This window comes from Chiloscyllium plagiosum, unplaced genomic scaffold, assembly GCF_037043375.1.
Source record: "Chiloscyllium plagiosum isolate Xiang-an unplaced genomic scaffold, Cpla_swu_hap1 HiC_scaffold_13, whole genome shotgun sequence".
Taxonomy (NCBI): Eukaryota; Metazoa; Chordata; class Chondrichthyes; order Orectolobiformes; family Hemiscylliidae; genus Chiloscyllium; species Chiloscyllium plagiosum.
The window spans coordinates 81,395,305-81,421,261 of NW_028270151.1; the positions used below are offsets into that span (position 1 = coordinate 81,395,305).

At 42.9% G+C, this 25,957-nt stretch overlaps 1 protein-coding gene across 1 annotated transcript in view; it reads left to right on the top strand.

The window, feature by feature from the left end:
* The window catches only part of LOC122555733 (glypican-1-like), a 198,292-nt gene that overhangs the window by 73,270 nt on the left and 99,065 nt on the right, over nucleotides 1–25,957 (top strand). Inside the window, exon 2 of the mRNA XM_043701793.2 lies at nucleotides 8,975–9,133. Within this exon, the coding sequence (XP_043557728.1) occupies nucleotides 8,975–9,133 (159 nt within the window). The remainder of the gene's footprint in view (nucleotides 1–8,974; nucleotides 9,134–25,957) is intronic.

Below are 25,957 nucleotides of genomic sequence, written 5' to 3' on the forward strand. Positions count from 1 at the left end.
GCATTTGCTTAAAGTCAAATTGTCTTCACCCACAGTGCATTGAGCGTAGGAGTAGGGAAGAGTTGAAGAAAGTGCAGATGCTGGAGATCACTGTATGGTACTGGAAAAGCACAGCAGGTCAAGCAGCATCTGAGGAGCAGGAGAATCAACATTTTGGGCATGAGCCCTGATGAAGGCCTTATGGCCAAAACGTTGATTCTCTTGCTCTCAGTGCTTTTCCAGCATCACACTCGGGACTATTAGAGTAGGGAGGTCATGCTGTGGCTATACAGCTCATTGGTTAGACCTCTTTTGGAATGCTGCTTTCAATTCTGGTCTCCCTGCTGTAGGAATGATGTTGTGAAACTTGAAAGGGTGCAGAAAAGATTTACAAGGATGTTGCCAGGGTTGGAGGGTCTGAGCTACAAAGAGAGACTGAATAGGCTGGGGCTGTTTTCCCTGGATATTCAGACGCTGAGGGATGACCTAATCGAGGTTTATAAAATCATGAGGGGCCATGGACAGGATAAATAGGCAAAGTTTTTCCCCAGGTAGGGGAGTCCAAAACTAGAGGCATAGATTTAAGATGAGGAGGGAAAAGATATAAAAGGAAGAACTTTTACATGCAGAGGGTGGTGAGTGTATGGAATAAGCTGCCAGAGGGGGTGTTGGAGGCTGGTACAATTTCAACATTTAAAGTGCATGTGGATGTGAAGGGCAGGTTTAGAAGGATATGGGCCAAATGCTGACAAATAGGACTAGATTATTTTAGGATATCTGGTTGGCATGGACGGGTTGGACCAAAAGGGTCTGTTTTCGTACTCTCTAACGTGGTGCTATTGCACTATAACCAATGCATATGGCAGACTGGCTATACAGAAGATGCTGAAATCCTGTGATCAGCACTTATACATTAGGCTAAACCATTATGAACCGTCAGGGACATTATATCAGAACTGAGTACATTTAAAAAGATCAAAATGGCGATACAGGAACAAAAAGTTAGTAATTAGTAGATACAAAAGGATAGATGGACTTGCATTTAAATTGAATCTTTAACCTTTTTTTAATCAATCCTTAAGCACTTCATTGCCAATGAAATATGTTTGAAGGCTCCTTACTGTTAGAACATGGGAAGTATTGCAACCAGTGTTCATTCAGCAAGCTCACACATGTAGCAATGCCATAATGACGAGATATTCTCATTGTTTTTATCAATGTTACTTGAACTAAAGGAACGTTTGCATCAATCCATGTCCACCCTTCACCTAGATGTAAAATATCCCAAGGCATTGCTTTGAGTAAGAACAATAAGGAGTGCTGCTTAGAGACCAGGTCAATATTTACCACTCATTCACCATCATTTAAAAAAAAATCTATTAATCTCACATTGCTGTTGCTGGGATGTTGCTGCACGTGCATTAAGTACCATGTTCTCTACTTTTACAATGACACAAATTTCATTTGTTGTCAAGTATTTGGGAAGTTCTGAGGTTCTGAAAGGCGTTATATAAATGCAAGTTCTTTGTTTGTACTATATACACAAAGAGACTTTGCTGATGACTTCATTGGGGAGACAGACTTGGAAAAAGTTAACACTGTTGATGTAATGAGGCTAAAAGTGAGACACTCAATCTCTCAGCACCAGGGTTAATGACGACCTTTATTGATGCTAATTACATTCCCTTTACCAAATGCTGAAGTGGCTGACTTGTTGTAAAGCTTCACCTGTCAGCACAATTCAACATTCAAAGCTATAATTTAACAAAGAAGAAATGAACAGCAATGGAGAAAGAAATGGCTGGTTGTGTTAATAATAACTCTTTCCACGGTTTAAAAATAGAAGCTGGAAATGTCGCTCCCTCTCTTTAGATAACATGCTAACCTTCGTGAGTTCGTGTCCTATTATTCATCACCCTCGCCATTCATGCTTAACCTTTGCAAATGTGTTACGAGGTCATTTCTGAGCCCATCCCAGTGTAAGCACCATTCAGCGTTTTGAATATCGCTCAGCCTTCCAAGCCCATGTTGCGAGCTAGGCCTGAGATAGAGGACAAAAGGCTGAGCAGCGAAACATCACAACGGCGAGTTGGAACTACTGCACTTACCTCTGAGTTGTATCAAGTTCACACAGAGACAGTGTGTGTTGTAAGAAGAATGTGTAATCTCTCTCAGAGGGGAAGATGGGGTGGAAGGAGACAAACAAGTTAGTGGCCCCCATATTCTCCCACTTGCTATCATTCTCCCCCTCCCCCATTTTCAGCTATTTGACATTCCACATTAGATTAAATCATGGCACAGTTCCAACCACATGAGACCCTTTATTCTCTTTATTTAAAGGAAAAACAGAAAAGACAATTATGTTTGGACCATGCCTTTCATGATGTCGCAATGTTGAAGTACTTTTGAAATGCAGTCTGTGTTGTAATATGAAGACCATAGTTGCTAATTTGTGCACAGCAAGCTCCTACAAAGAGCAATGAGATAATACGCAGATAATCCTTTGCAGTAATTCAGATTGTGGAATTCCTGTAGGATAGGCTAGTGAGAAGGATTCCCCTTTTCCTCCCCGAAAGAGTGCCATGAGATGTTTTGCATCTACCTGAGAGGGTAGGTTCGTTTTCTGTTCAACATCTCAACAGCCCCTCTTCTTCCTCACGCAGCTCAGGAAATTCAGCATATCCATAAGGACCCTCGCCAACTTTTACAGATGCACCATGGAAAACATACTATCCGGGTGCATAACAGCCTGGTGCAGCAACTGCTCTGCCCAGGACTGTAGGGAGCTACAGAAGGCTGCGTGCACAGCCCATCACAAAAGCCAACCTCCCATCCATGGACTCCATTTGCATGTCTTGTTGCCAACATGATCAAAGACTCCTCTGACCCTTGTAACGCTCACTTCCATCAGGCAGAAAATACAGAGGTTTGAACGCGCGCACCAGCAGGTTGAAGAGCAGCTTCTCTCCTGCTGTTATTAGACTGATGAATAGATCTCTCTAACTTCAAGTAATGTTGATCTTGCTTTTAGCACCCTCGTGTGCAGTGTAACCTACATACCTGACTCTGTCTAAGCACTCTTTCAGCTCTATGCCCTTGTTTTGCTATGATCTGCCTGTACTGCTTGCAAAACAAAGTTTTTCACTGTACTTAGGTGCACAAGACTCTGGTAAATCAAATCAAATCAACATTTGGCATCTGAAGAAATGTTGCACACAATTGTAGATTACTTCTGTTCGAGCTCTTGTTATGCAACAGTAGTGTCCCTCGCTCTAGGCCAGGAGGCCTGGGTTCAAGTCCCACCTGCTCCAGAAGTGGGTCCTAACATATCTGAACAGGTTGATGAAAAATATCTAAGTTACTTCTGGTAAATTGTATGGGGATTAACCTGGGATTCACTGAGCCCCTACAAATAGACATGGACTAAAACTGTAGGGTTAAGATTACCAAAGGTTTTGACAGATGGAATATAATGTGGGGAGATGTCATGTTGTGTGCTTTCACAGGGATATTAGAGCTGAGTATTATTTACATGGAGAAAGACTGCAGAAAGCTACAGCACAGAGTGATTTGGGAGTCCTCTTACATAAAAAGCTAGCGAGTAGGTATAGGGGAAGGCAAATGGAATGTTGGCCTTTACATCAAAGGGAATGGAGTATAAAAGTAGGGAGGTTCTGCTAAATCTATACAAGGCATTAGTTAGAGCACATCTAGAATCCACTGAACAGCTTTGGGCTCCTTATCTAAGGAAAGATCTAACTGGCATTGGAGGCAGTCCAGAGAAGCTTCACTCGGCTGATCCCTAGCTTGTTGGGACTGTCTTATGAGGAGAGGTTAAGAATGTTGGGCCTGTACTCAATAGAATTTAGAAGAATGAGAGACAACACTATTGAAACATCCAAGATTCTTGGGTGACTTGCCAGAGTAAAAGTGGGAAGGTTATTTCTGCTTATTGGAGAGTCTGAGACCAGGGAGCATCATCTGAGGGTAAGGGGTCACCCATTTAAGATAGAAATGAGGGGGAATTTGTTCTTTGAGGCTAATGAATCAATGGGATTCTTTATTCCAGAGGAAGGAAGATGCTAAGTAATTATTTGTATTCAGGGATGAGATAGACAGAGTTTTAAACAATAGAGGAATCTGCAGTAGTGGGGAAAAGGCTAAAGGTGGAGTTGAGGATTGTCAAATCAGCTATGGCTTCATTGAATGGTGGAACAGGATCAATGAGCTGAATGGCTTAGTCCTGCTCCAACATCTTATGGTCTTATGTTTATGCTTGGAATGTGTAACTGCAAATAAATATCCAAATGTGTAAAGGTTGTCTTCTGTACAATCCCTCACTGACTGAGTTTGTGAATGAACATTGCACTGCCTCACCACTGTAATGGAGCCTGGATTAAGTACTCACCTCTGGAGAGTGTGATTAGAATCTAAGTCTTCAGGGGGACCATAGTAATGTCACTGGACTCGTCATCCCAGCATTATGCTCTGGAGACACAAGTTTGAATCCCTTCAGGGTAGCTGGGGGATTTTAAATTCAATTACTGCGCTTGCCATTCTGCATTTATGACTCTCTGTGATGATGACCATGAAACAAACATTGATCATCACAAAACCCCATCTGGCTTACTAATGTCCTTTTAGTGAAGGACTCTTCTAACCTGGTCTGACCTACACGTGACTCTTCACTGCCCTATGAAATGGGCAACGAATGCACCCATCAAAGAATTTTAAAGCTTCTGGCTTGGAGACTACACAGTAAAATCTCTTGGTCGGCTGTCCAAGGTGGCAGTGGAGTCAGATTCCTGAGCTGGAGCTCACCCTCTCCATCTGTCTCTTTTCTTGTTTCCCTCTGTCTTTTTGCATTTTAAAAAATGTTTCTTTTGACCTCCCTTCCTCGTGCGGCATCAGCAACGTCCGCGGTGTGAGGCAGCGCGGGCTCTCAGCCTCAGCGTGGACTCTATTCCTGGCCATGAGGTGAAGTCTGGCATGGTCTGGATTAGTAGGACGATCATTCCGAACTCTTATTTCTTTCATTTTGTCTAATTTATTTGTCTAATTTATTGAAGGACTTTTTATTTATTTTATTTTTCTGTTTCTTTTCCCTTAAGAATTTGTATTCGAGAATCTGTACCTAGGTAACTAAGATGGCGACTTACATACTCTTTGCTATACTTCCATGAGTACATGTGACAATAAATTCCTCTTTGTTCCTGTCATCACAGATGATCTGAGGCAGTTGCTATGGGCTATATCAGTCTTGTCGGCCAATGTGTAGAGCTGTGTACTATCTGCCCCCCCACCAATCTACCTTCCCACCTAGCAGTGCCTCCATCTGCATTTGTCATATCAATCAGGCCCAATGGGTGTTGCGACTTGATAGGTTCAGGTTATTGCATTCTGTTATGTTTTAGTATTTACATTCTCTATCCTGTTTATCACATAGAAAGATGTTTGTAGAGCTGAGATGTTGAATTGAAGTAGCCCGAATTCCTTCTGATTGACAGTCAATAGATTTGCTAAGGAGCAAATTTTCTACTTCTCCTGGACCTCCACTTCTAAGGTGGATGGAGTGAGAACCACAGACCTGGCATCAAGTACTTTTCCTCCACATGCACACCAGCCACAACTTTCAGGCAGTGCTGCATGACGATAGTTTCATGACATGGAAACATCAAAAATAGGGGGTAAAAGTAGGCCATTCGGCCCTTCGAGCCTGCTGCACCATTCAGTATGACAAGGCTGATCATCCAACTCAAATTCCTGTTCCCGATTTCTACAAATGCTCCTTGACCTTGTTTAGCCTTCGGAGTTATATCCGATTCCTTCGTGAAGGCGTTCAATGATTTTGGCCTCAACCATTTTCCGCGGCAGAGAATTCCACAGGCTCCCACTCTTTGGGTGAAGACATTTCTCTTCAATCCTTAATTGCCGATGCTGTATCCTTAGACTATGACCTGACTTCTGGACTCCTTGGTCATTAGGAACATCCTTCCTGTGGTTACCCTGTCTAATGTTAGAATTTTATATATCTTTTATGAGAACCCCACCCCAGAATCATCTAAACTGTAGTGAACTTTAGCATAACTAATCCAGTCTCTCTTCAAACATCAGTCCTGCCATCCCAGGAATCAGTCTGGTATAACTATAGGCAATGTGAGTAAATAGAAAGTGTATTTGAAACAGGTCATGGAGAGGGTGGTGAACTGTCAACAGGGGAGCTTGGGTTCCCCTCTCACTTGTGCTTTCAGCTTGAGTCACCTGTCTGACAATCGGGAGTGGGGGAGCAGCTGACTTTTCTCCCTTGCCAGTCCACATTCACAACTCTGATTGCACTGGATGAGATGGACAAGGTCCAGGGTTGAACCTGTGATCTTCAGCAAAGTGTCTTTACCCAGGCAATGCTGGGGAAACTCAGCAAGTCTGGCATTATCTGCGAAGAGAGAATGTTTCCATTCTGGTCTCGCTTTCAGAACTTGAAGTTTTGCCAGACTTGAACCATTAACTGTGTTTCCATCTGTGCAGATGCTGCCAGACCTGCTGTTTGTTTCATTTCCCAGCAACTTCAGTATTTTGCTTTTAGGTCAAGTATCTTTTTCCCACTGCACTAGGGTAGCCCAATTGTTGCTGATGGAAATTCAACGTTCTGAACATTGTTAAGTAGCCCATGGCTCAGTAACAGAAACTAGTGTTTGCATGAAGCATACAAATTAGGGTTGTCTATGCTACTGTATCTTCTATGGGGCGTTAGTCCAAGTGCCATGATTATTTTAGCACCTAGCTTGAAGAGGTGGTTAAAGATAGCTCCTCATTAATGTTAAATATGCCTGTTGAAAGAGCTAACAAAACAGCCACTGGAGAAATTACCATAGGCCACTGGTGCTTTGGTAGCTTAGCTGGGGTTGCTTGAGGAGAGGGGAGAAGCTGATTGGATGAAGAGCAATAGTCTTTTGTAATTGAGGAGCCTCAGATGGAGCGCTGAAATATGCATTTTGGAAATTTCCACACCAATCAAAAGCTAAAATAATCTGATTCCCAAACCAGTTGGATTGGAGCCATGTGTGAGCTGTTTGTTTTCAATTCTTGATGCTGAATGAGTCGGATTGCATCGTGTAATAGGCCCTACCCATTGCTGATGAAGGGCTCTTGCCTGAAACCTCAATCCTCCTGCTCCTCAGATACTGCCTGCCCTGCTGTGCTTTTCCAGCACCACACTCTCGACTCTAATCTCCAGCAACAGCATTGCTCACTTTCTCCTACTCAGCAAGTGCATGGCAAGTAGAAACATAGGAGTAACTAACTGACAGGAGACCAAAGTGCATCTAACTCAACTTCTTACGATTGTCATAATACGCAGTATTAATCCAATTGTTGATGAACTACGGCAGTCACACACACATCAATTCATCTACTAGACATGTGAAGAAAGCACCAATGGTGCAGACAGTGTTCCAAAGTTACCTTGCTACTGTTACTGGTGTGAATTTGCTTCTGATAGGGTTAAATGTATTGCGATAATGTTCATGTTATCACCCCTAATATAAGAAACTGGCCCCACATGTTGTCACAGAGAAGAATCCAAAAGATTCTTATTGCAACTAGCTAATAAATACAACCATTACATTGCTGAGGCAAACAAAGTATTTGGGCTAGTATGAAGCTAATAATTTACAACAGAACAGCATGCTTCTAATATCATGACTCGATGTCATGCTTCAAGTGATCTGAGCTCAAATGGAGTATGAGATTATTGGACCTTCTGGTAACATGCTGTAATTTCGTGATGATTTCATAAACGTGTCCTTAAGTTTATATTGATCGTGAAACATAATGAAACACTTACCATGTCATTTCACAAATTATTCAGATATTTGCTCAAGGCTATCTCGTTTGTCCCACTTACCCTCTCTTTCCTCATTCCTTAAATGCCTCACAAATATTCCTTCTTATCAAATTCCCTTTGAATTTTTTTTTGTTGAATCTGCTTCCGACATTTTTTGAGGCAGTACATTTTGAACCATTCATTGTCTCTTTGCAAAAAAAAGGTCTCCTGACTCTCCCTCACTGTTGGTTTTTGCCAATGATCTGAAACCCTGCCCTCTGCTCCTTCCAGTGGAAGCAACTTCTCCCTATCATTTTTTTCAGAGCTCCTTATCATTTTGAACACCTATTGACAAAGCTTCCCTAGGGGTTCCTGGGAAACAGAAAACTTTTAAGTATTCCTTCACTTCCAGTGGGCTATTAGAAGATTACATTTTGGGAAAATTTGAAAATACTTTGACTAGGGCTTTTAATTGGTTCAGCCTTTTCACTATGACAATATTGTGGCTTTAAGAGGTATAGTTTGTCCTGTTATTTTTTGAAGAGAGGTTTTAAGATACAGGTGCCATGCTGTCTATTTGATTCTAACAGAGTAAACAGTTTGTTAGGCCTTGTTTTTTTTTAAATGTTGGAACAATAGAAGCAGCCTGAATCGGTGGGGTCAAGCTCCCACAGAACCAGGACTTTTAGTTTAAGTTTTTCAACAGCGGTTGTTGCCGGAGGTCTTGAAGCTGAGTTTGGAAGATGCAGTAGGTCTCTTCCCTCCTGCACTCTGAGTTTTCCCTATGTTTTTCCTCCTGGACTACAGAATTGCATGTGAGACAATCTACTTTTTACTGAATTTGCCATTAGCAAGGGTGTGTTTATGGGATGTTGCTGTTTTGGAACGGTTACCTGTTTGGTAGTTAAATAATCTGTTATTCTTTAGGTTTTCCAATAGAGTTGTGATTTTAATTTCTTCTTTCTTGTGTTGTATTTTAACTTAAGTGAATTAATATAGTGTGTTTTGCTTCAAGGCTGGTAGTTTAACCAATGGAATGCAATGCCTTACACTTACCTTTTAAATAAGAAAAAGTTAAAGTCTAGGCTATCTTCTTAATTTTTTAGGGGGTTTGGTCTGGTCCATAACACTATCAAGCTTCATTCTCACATTTGGATGTATGTTGTGTTTCAGGAGAGCACCTGCGGATCTGCCCACAGGGTTACACCTGCTGCACGAGCGAAATGGAGGACAACTTGGCCAAAAGGAGTCTCAGTGAATTCGAGGCAATGGTGAGGAATGCCAGCAATGCAGTGCAGATGATGCTCACGACGCAACACAACAGCTTCGACAGTAAGTTCTCAATGTCCTGCAGGTTGTCCCATGATCTAGGGCAAAGCCGAATGGGAGTAGAGTCATGGGGGGGGGGGGGGGGGGGAAAGGGAAAGGGGGGTGTGAAGTGGCATGCAGGGAGGAAGGAGCTGCTCAGATTCAACCCAGAATACTTGGATGAGACCATGAGGCCATGAGATATAGGGGCAGATGGAGACCATTCAACCCATCTAGTCTGTTCCATCATTCAATGGCTGATAATCCTCAAATTCACTTTTCTTCATAATCCTTGATTTCCTTACTGATTAAAAATGTTTCTTTCAACCTTGCATTTATGTGATGACCCAACTTCAACCATAAAGAATTCCACAGGTTCACCATCCTCTGAGAGAAAAGATTCCTCCTCATTTCTGTAAGTGTGTGGCTTCTTATTCTGGGACTATACCCTCTGGTCCTAGACACTCTCACAAGAAGAAGCAACTTTTTCGCATCTCCCCTTTTCAAGTCATCTTAAGAACCCTGTATGTTTTAATGAGGTCACCTCTCGTTTTCCTATATTCCAACATAGGACCAATCTAATCTACCCGTCCACATAAGACACTCCCTTCAACCCTGGTATCAGCCTTTTTTTTTTCAGACTGCCTCCAATGCATATATCTGGGCTTAAGAGCAAGAAGACTACCACTGAGCTGAAGTCACATGTAAAATATTGGATAAGTTGGAATGAGTTGTGCACAAGAGGTTTGAATTATTTATTCCTTGAGCACTGGTTACCGAGAGGGGTTTCCATATGGGAATCTAATCAAACAGCTTAAGTGATTTATGTATAGAATAACAGATACCTGGAGGGAATGACTTACTGGAACTTAATCAAGCAGTTCAAGTGATTTGTATAATTTTTAATGTTCTGTTTGGGGATTCTTTTTGGTTCTTTTTGAGTGTACATGAACTAACTTGCTGTATGTTCCTGCTTTCATGTTTTTTAAAAAAAAGCTTTGAAATACTTCTGGACACTTGGTTGTTAAGGTTTGCCTGTCATACTTGCACCTGCACAGAGCAGAAGCTTTCTGTTATCAGCCAGTAATGGGTGGATTGCACAACTCTGCCATTTCAATGAGTTTGCTCAGTGGTACTTGGACGTTGAATAGCCAGGATTGGGCCAGCCGAATGATGTGCTTTCATCACAGCAAGAAAACAAAGCATTCATAGTTATTGGCTCACGCTGTTTCAAAGTTGGCATCCAGTGTGCAAACATGACAACAAAGGTACAATACCATGAGTGAATGTGGAAGGATGGCACACTGAGGATTTGCTGTTCCAATATTTGGAGACTTTTGTTTCACATCGGAAATCGGTGTTCGTTCTTGGATGTAAGGTCCATTCCAAAGCCATGAGCCAAGATATATCAAGCCAACTCCTTTCCTCTGTTGTCAATAAGAAGCTCAAGTGAAGTTTCAATCTCAACCCAGTTCATGAGAAATGGGTGACATTAATTGGACCGAAGGGTCTGTTTCCATGCTGTGTGATGCTATTATTTCCGAGGAATGCTTTTCCAGTTGGTAAAAGGTTAGAGTAGGTGGACTGCTCAGTCTATTATATGAGCTATTTCTGATGCAGCATATACAAGATATTATAAATGTCTCGCTGGAGAAAGGAAATGAAATTGAGATTGTTAAAACTGTTGGAATGTTTAATATTTCCCCCCCTTGCTTTTCTTTTGAGATATTGATGTGCAATAATGTTCTACCAGTCTTTAGAATGGGAACTCTTAGTGATGTTTTTTCTCCCTGAGCCATGCTCTCCCACACTGATTAGAGTTATAGCACTTCTCTTTCCCCCACCACTGCTCCATATCGTGAGGAAGACGAGCTAAATCCAAACCATTCAAGGCAGAAATTTGGGTTCACCTTGCTCCATTTTATTCAGTGTCAGGGTGAAACACAATGTATGGACAAGGTGATCCAATAACTTTGGCTTCTGAACCTCTTCGAGGCTAATGTTGTGGAAAGTGAAAGCAAACAACTGAAAACTGAATAAATTCACACAAAATCCTACAGGTGAATGTGATCATTTGGGGAGGTCTCTATCAGAGCTATCAAAGCATCAATCTTGGGTAGGTCAATGCGTTCCTGTCTGTAAACCAATCCAACTTGTCGGCAGCTCAGATCGATGTGGAATTTAATGCTTTGAACAAATTCGCATTAAATGACCTGAGCTCATATTATGGACAGCTTTTGAGTGTTTAATATTGTTAAGGAAGAAAGAGCCACTCTACACACTCTAGCTTCTGTTAGCATTCTGTTCCTGTGTACAACACACTGACCTGGAGGCCAAATACATGTGGGCTGATGTTGAACCTTACTCCTCTTTCTCAGAAGGCTAACACCTTAATCCATATGGAGATGAGGCAGGGAGCCTGGGGAATGGAGGGGGAGGTGAAGTCTCGCAAATTATTAACAATTTGCTGCTTTTTGACCCTGTCCAGTTCATGGGTGAACTTCCTGTATTGCCATAGATGCTGTTGAGGTCCATAAGGTGTTACAAAACACTTCACAGTTAACGAATTACTTTCAAAATGCAGTTATTGTTCTAAATAGTAGAAGTGGGAGCTAATTTTGACACAGAGTAAATGAAATAAATGGCTAGATGCTCTACACTCTTTTCCCCCTTGCCACTCTCTCACTCTTTTTCTTTCTTTCTCTCTCTCTCTCTCTCTCTCGCTCTCTCGCTCTCTCTTACTCTCTCACTCACACACATGCTATCTCTCTCTCATGCACACATGCCCACACAACACACAAACACTCTCTCACTCTCACTCTCGTTCTCAAACACTTCAAAAGGTGTTTAGTCTGGGTGGTGTAATTCTGACTCACTTCTGCTGTTGTTAGGAAGTGTGGCGCTGGAAAAGCACAGCAGGTCAGGGAGCATAAGCCCTTCATCAGGAATGTTTATGCCTGATACGTCGATTCTCCTGCTCCTTGGATGCTGCCTGACTGGCTGTGCTTTTCCAGCACCACACATTTTGACTCTGATCTCCAGCATTTGCATTCATAGAGTCATGGAGATGTACAGCATGGAAGCAGACCTTTCGGTCCAACTTGTCCATGCTGACCAGATATCCCAACCCAGATCTAGTCCTACCTGCCAGAACCCCGACCCATATCCCTCCAAACCCTTCCTATTCATAAACTCATCCAGAATACTTTTAAATGTTGCAATTGTACCGGCCTCCACCACTTCCTCTGGCAGCTCATTCCATACACATACCACGCTCTGCTTGAAAACGTTGCCCCTTGGGTCTCTTTTATATCTTTCCCCTCTCGCCCTAAATCTCTGCCATTGAGTTCTGGACTCCCCTAGACTTTGTCTATTTATCGTATCCATGCCCCTCATGATTTTATAAACATCTGTAAGGTCACCTCTCAGCCTTGATTGCTCCAGGGAAAACAGCCCTAACCTATTCAACCTCTCCCTATAGCTCAAATCCTCCAACCCTGGCAACATCCTTGAAAAGCTTTTCTGAACCCTTTCAAGTTTCACAACATCCTTCTGATAGGCAGGAGACCACAATAGCACACAATATTCCAAAAGTGGCCTAACCAATGTTCTGTATACAGCCGCAACATGACCTCCCAACTCCTGTACTCCATACTCTGACCAATAAAGGAAAGCATACCAAACGCTGCCTTCACACTCAATCTTCTACTGTTGTCTGTGGACATACCTGGATCAGGAGTATGCAGAGCCTGAACATTGTGAGGAAAGTTAACATCTGTTGATCGATTTGCTGTTTTCACTGTGACCTTTAATTGGATGTATTTACTAACACCGACTCTTCCAACAAAGAACAAAACTGCACAGGAACAAGTCCTTTGGTCCTCCAAGCCTGTGCCAACACATTTCCATTCTTTGCACATGACTGTTGTTGTCATTGTTAGACATGATATACATCAGCAATTAAGGGAAGGGTGTGGCAATGTCACTAGGTGAGTAATCCAGGAGCCCAGACTGATATTTCTTGGAGCGTGGGTTCAAATGTCATCATGCTTGATGGTGACATTTGAATTCAATAAGAAAAATCAAACCTGGAATTAAAAATCCAATCTAACGATGACTACTCTCAACTGGTGTAAATACCCATGTGTTCATGAACGCTTTTCAGGAGGGAAATCTGCAGACCCAACCTGGTCTGTCCTAGATGTGATTTCAGACCCATATCAATCTGCTTGACTCTCAACTACCCTCTGTAATAGTGTAGTAAGTCACTAAGGTGGGCAATACATGCTGGTCCAGATGTTCACAATCTATGAATACACAAAACTACTCACATTATATTAGCCTTAACAAGAACGCATTTGGCTCTCCTCTAAATAATGCCATGAAATATGGGCAGCACAGTGGCTCAGTGGTTAGCATTGCTGCCTCACAGCACCAGGGTCCCAGGTTCGATTCCAGCCTTGGGTGACTGATTGTGTGGAGTTTGCACATTCTCGCCGTGTCTGCATGGTTTTCCTCTGGGTGCTCCGGTTTCCTCCCACAGTCCAAAGATATGCAGGTCGGGTGAATTGGCCGTGCTAAATTGCCCATTGTGTTAGCTGCATTAGTTAGAGGGAAATGGGTCTGGGTGAGTTACTCTTTGGAGGGTCGGTGTGGACTTGTTGGACCGAAGGGCCTGTTTCCACGCTGTCGGGAATCTAATGTAATCTAAATCCTTTTGAATATTCACTTGACAAGACAGGTGACCCTTGTGTTAAGATTGCCTGTGAAAGATGATGATGTGACTGTCCTTTGCTATCTAGTGAATGCTAACTGATATTAATGCATGGCTTATCATTAACATCTTTCATTTGACTGTCGCTACCCTTTTCCTGATGCACCCATCTAAACTTTGAAGGGGCGTAGTCTTTGTGAAAAATCATTTTGTGACCTTTTGTTAATTTATGGATGATTGCTGAGGCATGCCAACAGGAGTCGAGAGTGGCATTTGATTGGTTGGGACATTATTGCAATGAAAGGAAATTGAAGACATGCTTTTTCATCACCAAGTCCAAGAAAAGTCTGTCCTTTTCATTAGTGTTAGCTCGTTCTTCAAGCTCGTGTGATGGGCTGTTCTGAGTTTACTCTTCAGTTTTGATTGAAGACAACGAGTCATATTTCAGCAAGTTGAGCTCTATAATAGCTGCAAGTTATATCAGTGCTGACTTGGTTACCTGTCATCAAGTGGGACTGCAAATATATATTACAATGTCGCAGTCACCTTATTTACCTGCTCAGTCAATTCCAGCAGGGACACATTGCTGACCCCGCCTTGCAAACAGGTTGATCTGCAAAACTGCAGACACCACAACAACGTCTGAAAGCTAGGGTTCATGAAGCATGCAATCACAGAATGGTGCTCTGCCCAGGAATGCCATCACATTAATCATGGTTGTACCAAACCCCTTGGAAGGGTTTTCATTATCCTTATTCCCCTACTTGTGCCCCATCTTGCAAACATTTCCGTTTCGAGCATTTTTTCCATTTCCTTTTGAAAGGTGTTATTGACCTATCTTCCACCTGGACTCTAGGTTATAAAAAAAATCTGCATAGCTTCATTTTCACCTGTATCCTCTGATTAGTGATCCTCACACCGATACTAATAGTTTCTCACTATCTCACTGCTGCTTCACAGTGCCGGAGTGCCGGCTTCAATTCCCGCCTCAGGCGACTGTGTGGAGTTTGCACATTCTCCCCGTGTCTGCGTGGGTTTCCTCCGGGTGCTCCGGTTTCCTCCCACAGTTCAAAGATGTGCAGGTCAGGTGAATTGGCCATGCTAAATTGCCCATAGTGTTAGGTAAGGGCGAAATGTAGAGGTATGGGTGGGTTGCGCTTCGGTGGGTCGGTGTGGACTTGTTGGGCCGAAGGGCCTGTTTCCACACTGTAATGTAATCTAATGTAATCTAATCTAATGTAAGTATTTATAACTTGAAAGGCTTCTATTAAACCCAGCTTCTTCAGATCCTCTAACCATTCCCTTATCTTTGGCACTATTTTATACCTATTTTCAGACCTTGACCTCTTACTAAACTGTGGTGACAGCACTGTTGCTGAAGAGATCTATCCAGTGATTTTGAAAGGTTTAACATAACTTCCTCACTTTGTGCCATTTGTGTCTCTTAGTATAGCCTAGATTCCCACTTGTTTCTTTTTTTTCCCCACAGTGGCACAGTGCTGGGGACCTGGGTTCAATTCCACCTTCAGGTGATTGTGTGTAGAGTTTGCACATTCTCCCCCCTGTCTGCATAGATGTCTTCCCACAGTCCAAAGGTGTGCAGGTTAGGTGGAATAGCCATGCTAAATTGCTGCATTGGGATGTGCAGGCTAAGTGGATTAGCCATAGAGAATGCAAGTTTGCAGGGATAGGGTGGGTTTGGGTGAGATGCTCTTCAGCGGGTGCGTGTGGACTCGATGGGGAAAATGACTTGCTTCCACACTGTGGGGTTTCTGTGATTCCAACCCGCCCTGTCAATTTAAAATACTGCCATGTGTGACCGGAAGGATAAAATTTGAGAGGGGATATCTTCAGGTTTTGCATCTACTGCACGTAGGTGTAGAAGAGGTAGATGCAATTTGGTATGCAGGTAATAAAGGATGGAGTGCCTATTTGCAGCAAGACCTGAGCAAAGTGACAAATTACATTCATGCCACATTGGGCAATGATCCTCTCTAGTGATACTGAATTTAAACCAATCCTCCCTTGATATTCAGAGTTATTACTGTCATCAAATGCTTCACCATCAGATTCCTTGAGGATTGAAAGGGTGGCCAGAAACTCAATTGTTCAAACTCTACAAATGCCTATGGCTACTAAAACTTGCCAATGAATGGACATTGTGTGGTGAAAGACTCACCGCAGCCTGCCCGCTATCTACATAGCACAAGTCCAGAGTGTGATGGAATGTTCCTCACTTACCTGGATGGGTGCAGCTCCAACAACACTCTAGAAGTTTGACACCATCCAGAAAGAAGCAGCCTGCTTGTTTGGCACCAATCTCTCACCTTAAACACCCAAAAAGATTCCAAATGGCACCATTATAAACACACGTTTCTTTATTTTTTCCAACACACACTACGGCTGGGGCTATATATCATGGCATGACCCTGAGGCTAACTGTGCACCAATGTTCTTTCATTGTCATCTTTGTTTTCCTGCACAAGGATCTTTGAAACTGCATCCATTGACAGGACCCCACAGTCCTGGCCTCCACAATAGAAAACTGCTAACTCAGACAAGGGACAGGACTGAGAGTTGCACAGCACCTCTCTGTATGACTGTTATATCAAGTAGGTTCACAGACAGGAGGTATGTCTGAGCAAGCCTTTGAAGCCTTTTATCAGTTTGTAGGGGGCTTTTCACATGTCTTCAGACTAAATAACAAGCTAACAAACCCATAGCAGTATTGGGTAGAGCCAAAGGCAAATAGCAAGTTAGCTTCCCTCACCTCCCTGTGGTGGGAGGTAGAAATCAATCAGCAAGTGATTTTCTGGCTTTTAGCTTGTGTCATAATTTTGCCTGGCATTGAGTGGTGTAATCATGATCTGGTAGAAAAGTGATTTAGTGTTGCTCACCCATCGCCTGTCTGAAGTTGAGGTTTGATCTTGATCCATTTCTCCTAGCGCTGCTACTGTTGGCTTCACCCCCACATCCTCGCATCTCCCTGAAGATTGACGCTTGACGTTTTGTCAGCCCCAATTAACCAGCTGGATGGAGAAGAAAGGGCTCCTTGTCAGAGGGCGGAATTCCTTTCTTCCTCCTCTCATTTTTCCTTGAAGATCTGCTTTGAATTTCCTTTCATCAGATGGTAGCGCCTTTCAAACGCTATTTTTTTTTTAACATATTAAACTATCTCAGCAAGTCTGTGCAGGAGCTGGCAGCATTGTTAGAAAACATCCTGAATAGCTTGAGGCCTACGACAGAGGATTGTTTCTGTCGATTTGGATGCATGTTTGAAATGCATGGAGCTGCATAGCTTATTATAAGCTCACTTGATCCTTCTAAGCCTGACTGATGTGCTGTTGGGTAAATGTATTGCACAGTGCGGTAATGAGTGCTAAAGGTCAGGAAATGGCCCAGGTTTGATTCCCAGTGGAATTTTCTGATCCCAGTTGGGGCAACCGCAGGGAGGAGAGAAATCAGCAAAGCATCCTGCATCGTGTCACTCCTCCATGAATCTGTGGGGAAAATGTGACCATTCAATGGCAACTTGTCTGGTCTCAGCTCTCTGATATCTTCCATGTTTGAGCTCACTGTCTTGGCTGACGTAAGGTGTTTGGCCAATTGGCTGAAGGGCCAGGGAACTACAAATGGTTGTAGAATTAATCGTTTGAGGGGTGGTTGGGGAAGATCAGGTGGGATGGTTTGAAAAGAAAAGAATTTACCATCAAATGGTCACAGTGCAGAAAGAGGTCATTGTGTGTGTGCGCCTGCCCGCTTGAAGAACAAGTCACTCCAACTCCCCCACCCGTTGTTCAGACTCGTTCAATCAGTGTCCTCTGGTCCTTGACCATTACATCGGTGGAAGCTGCTTTTCTGAATGTATTTGTCTAAATCATCCTTGTTCTAAACATCTTGATGGAATGTCCTCTCAGCTCTCCCATCTCTGAGAGAAACTTTTCCCTGGAGCCATGAGAGAGCAGTTTATGGCGTACTTAATTTTTGGATTTTTTTTTCTGGAGGTGAGGATGGTGCTGGATAAGTCACATTTATTTGTTGCTTGAAGAAATAGGCAGCACAATGGCTCAGTGGTTGGCACTGCTGCCTCACAGCGCCAGGGGCCCAGGTTCGATTCCCACCTCAGGTAACTGTCCATGTGGAGTTTGTTGCACGTTCTCCCCATGTCTGTGTGGTTTCCTCCAGGCGCTCTGGTTTCATCCCACAGTCCAAAGATGTGCTGGAATGTTGTAATTGTACCAGCCTCCACCACTTCCTCTGGCAGCTCATTCCATACATGCACCCACTCTCTGCGTGAAAATAGTGATCCCCCTCAGATCCCTTTTAAACCTTTAACCTTTCACCTTAAGCCTGTACCCTCTAGTTTTGGACTCCCCTACCCTGGGGAAAAGACCTTAGCTATTCACCCTATCCATGTCCCTCATGATTTTACAAACCTCTAAAAGGGCACCCTTCAGCCCCAGGGAAAAATTCCCAGTCTATTCAACCTCTCCCTATAGCTCAAAGCTTCCAATCTCAACAATGTCCTTGAGCTGTGAAAATTTAGATCACTTCAGATTGTGACAATTGACTATTACCAAAGCCTATTTTCTTCAGTTTTGAATGTGTAACAACAGATTTTCCATGAGTAAAGTACTCTAGTGCTTATGTAATGCTGATCAATTTACCTCTCCAGATCAAAATTGTACAATTAATCACAACACTAAAAACTGCATGTAATGTATAAGTGGCATAACTGTAGAAAGGGAAAGAACACATCTTGTGCATTTCAATGCAAGAATTTCAGGAGCCAGGGGTTTTGTTTTTGTTCGTCATTTGAGTCTGGGTTCCCCCCCCCCCCCCCCCCCCCGTGCCCCGAGTCCTGCCTCCTCTGAGTGGCATTAAACCATTAACAGGCCCACTAAAATAATAGGGGTTGTGGGAGCTGGACTGCTCACTTCAGCAATGGAGCTGGCAGGACAGGGTGGTGAATACTGGGAGTAGGCAGGCTACTGCACCCATAGAATGATCAGAAATGGAAGTGGTGCAGGAATCCTGGATCTGGGGGTGTTGGCCCAACTCTGGGAAAAATCTGGGTCGTTCACTGTTCCGTCGTCCCTCCTAAAGATGCAGAGCCTTGCTTTTGTAGGGCACCTTGACCCTCATGAACTTTCAAGCAACCGCTATCAGATTGTGGTACGGGAATTCTGGCAGATTATTTTGGCTTTCCTTCCTTGCATCACTGGTGCTTTGGGAGTTGAGACATCAGGTTGAGGTTGTACGGGACGTTGGTGAGGTCTGTTCTGGAGTACTGTGTGCAGTTCTGGTCACAATGCTGCAGGAAAAATTAAATTGGAGAGGGTTCAGAAAAGAGATACCAGGGTGAGTTATAAAATTAGGCTGGGATCTTTTGCACTGGAGCATAAGAGGTTGATGGGTGAGCTTATGGAGATTTATAAAACCATAGGTATACAGATAAGGTGAATAGCAAAGATCTTTTTTCTGAGGTGGGGGAGCGCAAAATTAGGGGGCCATATTTTTAAGGTGTGAGGAGAAAGTTTTAAAAAGGACATATGGGGCAACTTTTTTTACACAGGAGTGGTTTGTGTTTGGAATGAGGAAGTGGTGGATGCAGGTGCAGTTACACCATTTAAAAGACATTTGGATAAGTTGATGAAACGGAAAGGTTTGGGTGGATATGGGCTAATCAAGCAAGTTGGACTAGTTTAGTTTGGGAATATGGTTGGACCAAAGAATCTGTTTCCATGCTGGATGACGCTATGACACAAAGTGCGGAATGTCTAGAAATTATTTTGAATCAAGTGTCGAAGTAAGTAAAAGTAATCAGACAGCTGAGAGTACTTGATGATGCAGTTTGTTTTTTTGCTGAGTGGCTGTTTTGTTGAATGATGAATTTTAGGGGCTCTCGGCTTCTGATGTTACAGGCTCTAGGCATCAGCAAGACGAGCAGGAGTGAGCCATCTCCTCATTTATTTTCATTGGAAAACTCGCCCCAGGCAGAAGTGTTAGACAACGTCGGACAGCATTGACAGTATAGAAGGAATATTTAAGACAGATGGATAGATCTTGCTAGCCAAAGGAATCAGAGGAGATTATCAGGAAAGATGACATTTTTTACACTGATGTCTCAATCATGTTAGTGAGCAAAAGACTTTCCAAATTAGAAGGATTTTGTTGTAAATCTGTGGTGTATTACAAACGTCCTTGCCCTTTTGAGCCCTTTCCCTGTCCAAAGACCAATATCCTACTGAAGAAAGACTCAACCGTGTTTTTATTTTTAGAACACAATATCAATTTATTAATTCACTTAATTAACAAGTTACAAGCACTGTCAACTGTAACAACAAAATAGGAAAGAGCGGAGGAAACAAGAGTGGGGTGAGATCAAAGTAGAGTCGAGAGGGGTACTTAGCTAACTTGTTAAGCAAAGTCCAAACAGCGTCACCTGCAACTCTGGAGCTGTTCTGTTTGAGTTTTCAAGAGACCTGCATTTATAATTTGAACCAATGGAAATGTAGAATTCAAAACACGCATAGATCAGGCTTGATCTCATTGAATAGAGGAGCAGGTTAGAGAGGCTGAATGGTCTATCTCTGCTCTTAAATTGTACACGTGTTTGTAAGGCAAATTGAGACAGATCGTATTGTGGTGATTTGAGTGGCACCAACATGGAGGAGCATTTGAAACGCCATTACTGATGAGTCTATTACTAGCATGGCATATCCATTGTTTCTCCATGTATGTAAACAGGTTAGCATGTGTGCCAAGGGTATGTGGTAATACACAGTTTGGATTAGGACCTTCTCCCCCACAGCCGATTGCCCTCCATGAACGTGGTGTGCTGTGGATGTACCTGAGACTGTATAAAGACATCCTCATCCCTAACAGAAATCAGTAGGTAAATCGCAACAGTAATCGCTGATCACACCCCTAACCCAGAGGCCTGACTGAGATGAGGTTACTCAGAGCAGACTACCTTGCTGGTTAGTGAGGATAAACAAACCAGTAGCTCATTTATCAGCAGGGCATGGTGTAAGCCATTTCTTGATCCATTGGTATCATAGACTGTACAGTCCTGAAGGAGATCCAGCAATGATTTAAGAATTAAGAAGTCTGGTTGCTAGTCACCAAGTTGATCAGTCACATCAAAGCATCAGTCTACGATGTTTCCATTGACTGGGTAACAAACCTGGTGTGTTCCACCTCATTGGTTGACATAGCGCTGAGAAACATCTGTGGTTTCCAGCCAGTTTGAGGCAAGCCCATGGCACATTTGACTAAAAAGCTGCTGAAAAGTATTGAAAAGAATAAGAAATCAACATTCAATACTGAATAATTACATCGTTAAGATATCTCAAAGTGATCTCTGGCTGACACATCTTTTGTAGGTTATCAGGGAGGAGATGGCACAGTGATATTATTGCTGTGCTATTAATCCAGAGACCCAGGTAATGTTCTATGGAGCCAGGTTCAAATCCCACCATGGCAAGTTGTAGAGTTTAGAATTCAATAAAACTTCTGGAATTAAGAGTCTGATGACCATAAATCCATTGTCAATTGTCGGAAAAAACCATCTGGTTCATTAATGTCCTTTGAGGAAGGAAACCGCCATCCTTACCTGGTCTGGCCTACATCTGACTTAAGACCCACAGCAATGTGGTTGCCTCTAGTTAGGGATGGGCAATAAATGCTGGCCCAGCCAGTGATGCCCTCATTCCCGTGAATGAATACACAAAAAAGGTTAATAAAATCTTCTGGTACAGATGTTTGGCCATCAGTACAGTACCAGCTTGGTAAAAGGGCAGTAAAAATAATCCCATTTGCCCCACTGTATTACCATCATCCTGAATATTTTGTTTTCTCAAGTATAAATCCACCTCCCTTGGGAGGCTCAATGGCTAACACTGCTGCGTCACAGCACAATGGGTTCGGATTTGAGTCCACTTTATGTGGAGTTTGCACATTCTCCCCGCATCTGCATGGGTTTTCTCCCAAGGTCCAAAGATGTGCAGGCTAGGTGGATTAGCCACGGGAAATGCAGGGTTACAGGGATAGGGTAGGGGGATGGTCTTTGCAAGATCAGTGTGGACTCAATGGGTCAAACAGCCTGCTTCAACACTGTAGGCTATGATCCACTGTGAAATGCATCCTCATCATAACAGCCTGCTCAGTGAGAAAATAATTCTTGTCTGTTCTGTTGTCAACTAGCTTCCATTAATATCCTTTGGCTACTAATTCTTCTGCCAAAGTGAACAGTTTCTTCTCCTGCGCTCCATCAAACGTTTCGAACCCCTCTACTAAAACTAACCCCTAACAGCCTCTACTGTAAGAAGAACAATTGCAACTTGTCTTGTCTCCATGTAACTAACTCTTTTGAAGCAAAGTTATTGTTATGTAGGCAAATATTGAATTTTTAATCATAGTTTACACTTTCTTCTTGTGGAGACATGTAGCCTAAATCATGAGATCTTGGCTGCCACTCCCCAGAACCAAGTATTGCATACAGTTCTGGTCACTGCATTATTGGAAAGATGTGGAAGCTTTGGAAAGGGTTTAGAGGAGATTTACTGGGATGTTGCCTGGTGTAGAGGGAAGGTCTTACGAGGAAAGGCTGAGAGACTTGAGGCTGTTTTCATTAGGGAGAAGAAGGTTGAGAGGCGAAGAAGGTTAATTGAGACGTATAAGGTAATCAGATGGTTAGATAGGTTGGACAGTGAGACCCTTTTTCCTTGGATGGCGATGGCTAGCACAAGGGGGCATAGCTTTAAATTGAGGAGTGATAGATATAGGACAGATACCAGAGGTAGTTTCTTTACTCAGAGAGTAGTAGGGGGCATGGAATGCACTGCCTGCAAACAGTTGGAGACTTGCTGACTTTAAGTGGTCATTGGATAGACATATGGATGAGAATGGAAAAAGTGTAGGTTAGATGGGCTTCACATTGGTTCCACAGGTCGGCATGACACTGAGGGCTGAAGGGCCTGTACTGTGCTGGAATGTTCTATATCCTATGTTCTAAGTCTTACAAATGGGTGGATTTGGAATAGAAATAGGCCATTTGAACCCTGAAGGCAGCGTTCCCATTTGATGCGATTTGGTTGCGGCCTCCCCTTTCCTGTCTGTTTTTCACTCGTAGATTATTCCGTGACCCATAAGAACATATGTATGTGTGCAGATAAATTGCTGGAAATTCATTAGTTTAAAACATGCACTTTCCATAAGTTGCACAAGTGACATCACTCTAACTATTAGTCTTTGACCCGAACAGTTGAAATAATTTGATCGTAGGATAGCCATAAGCTTGAATACTTTGGGACTTTCATCTCCGAAGCTCTGAAGAACGTGACGTGATTTCATTGAAAGGTGCAAGATCCTGAAGAGATCAAACCGAAGCTGAGGTTGCAATTTGCTTGGATTTGCTTCAGGCTTGTCTACCCTTTCTGCTGCTCACAATAGGATAGTTTCTATGTTGGGGGTAGAAACGGACTGAGCCACCATTTTACAGAACACTGTTATCTGCAAGGATGGCCCCAGCATTCTAGTTGCTTGCCATTTTAATTGCCCAAATTGCTCCCATTCTGATGGTTCTGTCCTTGGCCTGGTATAATATTCCGGTGAAGCCCGAGAGGAATACCCCATCTTCCGGTTGGGAATTTTATCGTCTTCAGGACTCAGAGGTTGAATTCAGACAGTGAACTCTGTCCTCTCGCTTGAATCTCCCTGTTTTCAAGCAGAGCTCTTCCTTAGTTTTTCATTAACACTCATTGTGAACCAATGCTTTGTTTTGTTCCTGAACCCCTGGCCACAGGTTTTGCCTTTTGTCCCATGATGCATTTGTCATTTAACTTCTTCTGCTTTGTACCCTATCCCAGGCATTCCCTTTTGTTCATTTCCCCGACCCAATGATATAAAACCCATCTCACCCTAGTTCCAAAGAACCATCAGAGTCTCTTATTTTTTTGTTAACTCTTATTTCTCACTCCACAGATGCCACCTGACTGACTGACTGAGTATTTCCAACACTTTAAGGTTTGAAGAGGCTGGATAAGGTAGACATGGAGGGATTGTTTTCCCAGTCTGAGACAGAAGGAGGGGCCCACAGCATCAGGGTAAAAGGCTCAATCATTTAGGACTGTGATGAGAAGAAACTCCTTCAATCTTTGGAATTCTCTACCCTGAAAGTTTATGGATACTCCATCACTGAGTATGTTTAAACTTGAGATAAATCTTCGATCTGTCAGGAGACACTGGGAGCGGTTGGGAAAATGGATTTGAGGCCAAAGGTGAAACCTGATTGTATGGGATAGCAGGATAGATTTAATGGGCTAAATGCCTGCTTACATTACTCTCTGTAATGAGAGAGGAGCCCAATGATCCAACAGAACAGTGCCAACTTTACCTTTTTTTAAGCAATCATCAAAATCCCAGCCACAGTGTTGGGTGAGGTATCAGCAGTAAGCTTGTGCGAGGCTGGTGAATCACAAACAGTACATTTACATTCACAGAGGGGATGCATAATTACTAAAGAAAACAATTGTACATCATTATGAATGGTTGTTATTTTATTGCTTCCCATCATTACCTCCAAATTCTTTTTGCTCCTGTCCTGAAGCTCTGTCGCCACTAACAAGGGTTCACTTTCATTCACAGACGGCACATTTGCCCTGTCTTTCAGCCAAATGCAGCTTGTAACGCTCGTTCGAATGCCTGTTTGGATCTTGCTGTTCATGTGTGGCGAGCGGGGTGTGTGGGGGGAGGGCAGGGTTGGAATAAGTGTTCAGTTATCTCAACGCTGCTTCTCATCTTTAATTATTTAAGTGGTTTATTTTCAAAGCTGAGGCAGTGCGGTTTGTAATTACAAAAATATGATGAGCTTCCCAATTTCTCTCCCAGTTATGTGAGATCTATTATTAGAGCCTGCAGCTAGCAATTGAGTGACCTTTCTGCTTAGAGTGGAGGTTGAGGCAACATGGAAATTAGAATAACGAGTTAGTTTTGCTGGGCATTTATGATCCTCGTGGAAGGCTAATCATTGTGTTCGAACTGTTAGCAGGACATACATGCACCTTGATTACAGCTTGGGATTATTATTACTTAGAGCAGTGACTAATAGTGTGTGACTGATCCAAGTATTGCCAATTGTTCTCAGTTGTTGCCAAGTGACCATATGTCCATTAAGGGAATTCTCCTTGCTCCTTCTTGACTTCACATGCCAGCAGATCACTATTAAGAGTTTTGCATCTAAGAATGGGAACAAAAAAAAGTGCTGGACGAGCTCTGCGGGTCTGGCAACATCTGTGGAGAAAGAAACATTAAGTTTTGAGCCCAATGTGACTATTTCTGCTGAGTTTCTCCAGCACTTGCTGCTTTTATCTCAGACTTCCAGCATCGGCAGAATTTTGCTTTTAGTAGGTATCGGTAACTATCTTCAATGAGCCTGTAAAATCCTACTTTACCTTGGTGACGGTCCATGGCACAGCTTTTAAGTTAAATTGCACAAACTAAGTGGGTGGCTTGCTACCTCATCTTCCAAATTCCTCTAACTTCAACTCATCCGAAACTCGGCTGCTCATATCCTAACTCGTACCAGTTCTTACTCACACGTTACCCAGATGCTCATTGTGCCTTCCTTGAAGGCAAGACGATAACGCCTTTATTTTAACATTCTTACCCTTGTAGGTTTGCTTTATATGCTCCGGTTTCCTCCTACAGTCCAAAGATATGCAGGTTAGGTGGCCCTGCTAAATTGCCCTGCATTGTTCTGGGATGGGCACTCTAGGTGAATTAGCTATGGGAAATGCAAGTCCTTAGCTATTCATACCTCTGTGATCTCCTCCAGTCCTATCATCACTGGAGAACTCTGCACTCCTCCAGTTCCCTCATCCCTCATTTCTCTTTACTATCCCGGGTGTGGTTATGCTTTCAGCTGGTGGTGCCCTTGATCCTCCCAAAAACTGTCCACTTTTTACTGCGTTCTTCCTTTCAGATGTTCTCCAAGGGCTAATGCTTTGAACAAGCTTTTTGCGACGTAATCTATTTTGTCAGTCATTTTATATGGCCGCCTTGCTATAGCTTGCTATCCAAGGGGCAATTTATCATTACTGGAAGGAAAAGAAGTTCAAATTGCATATTTA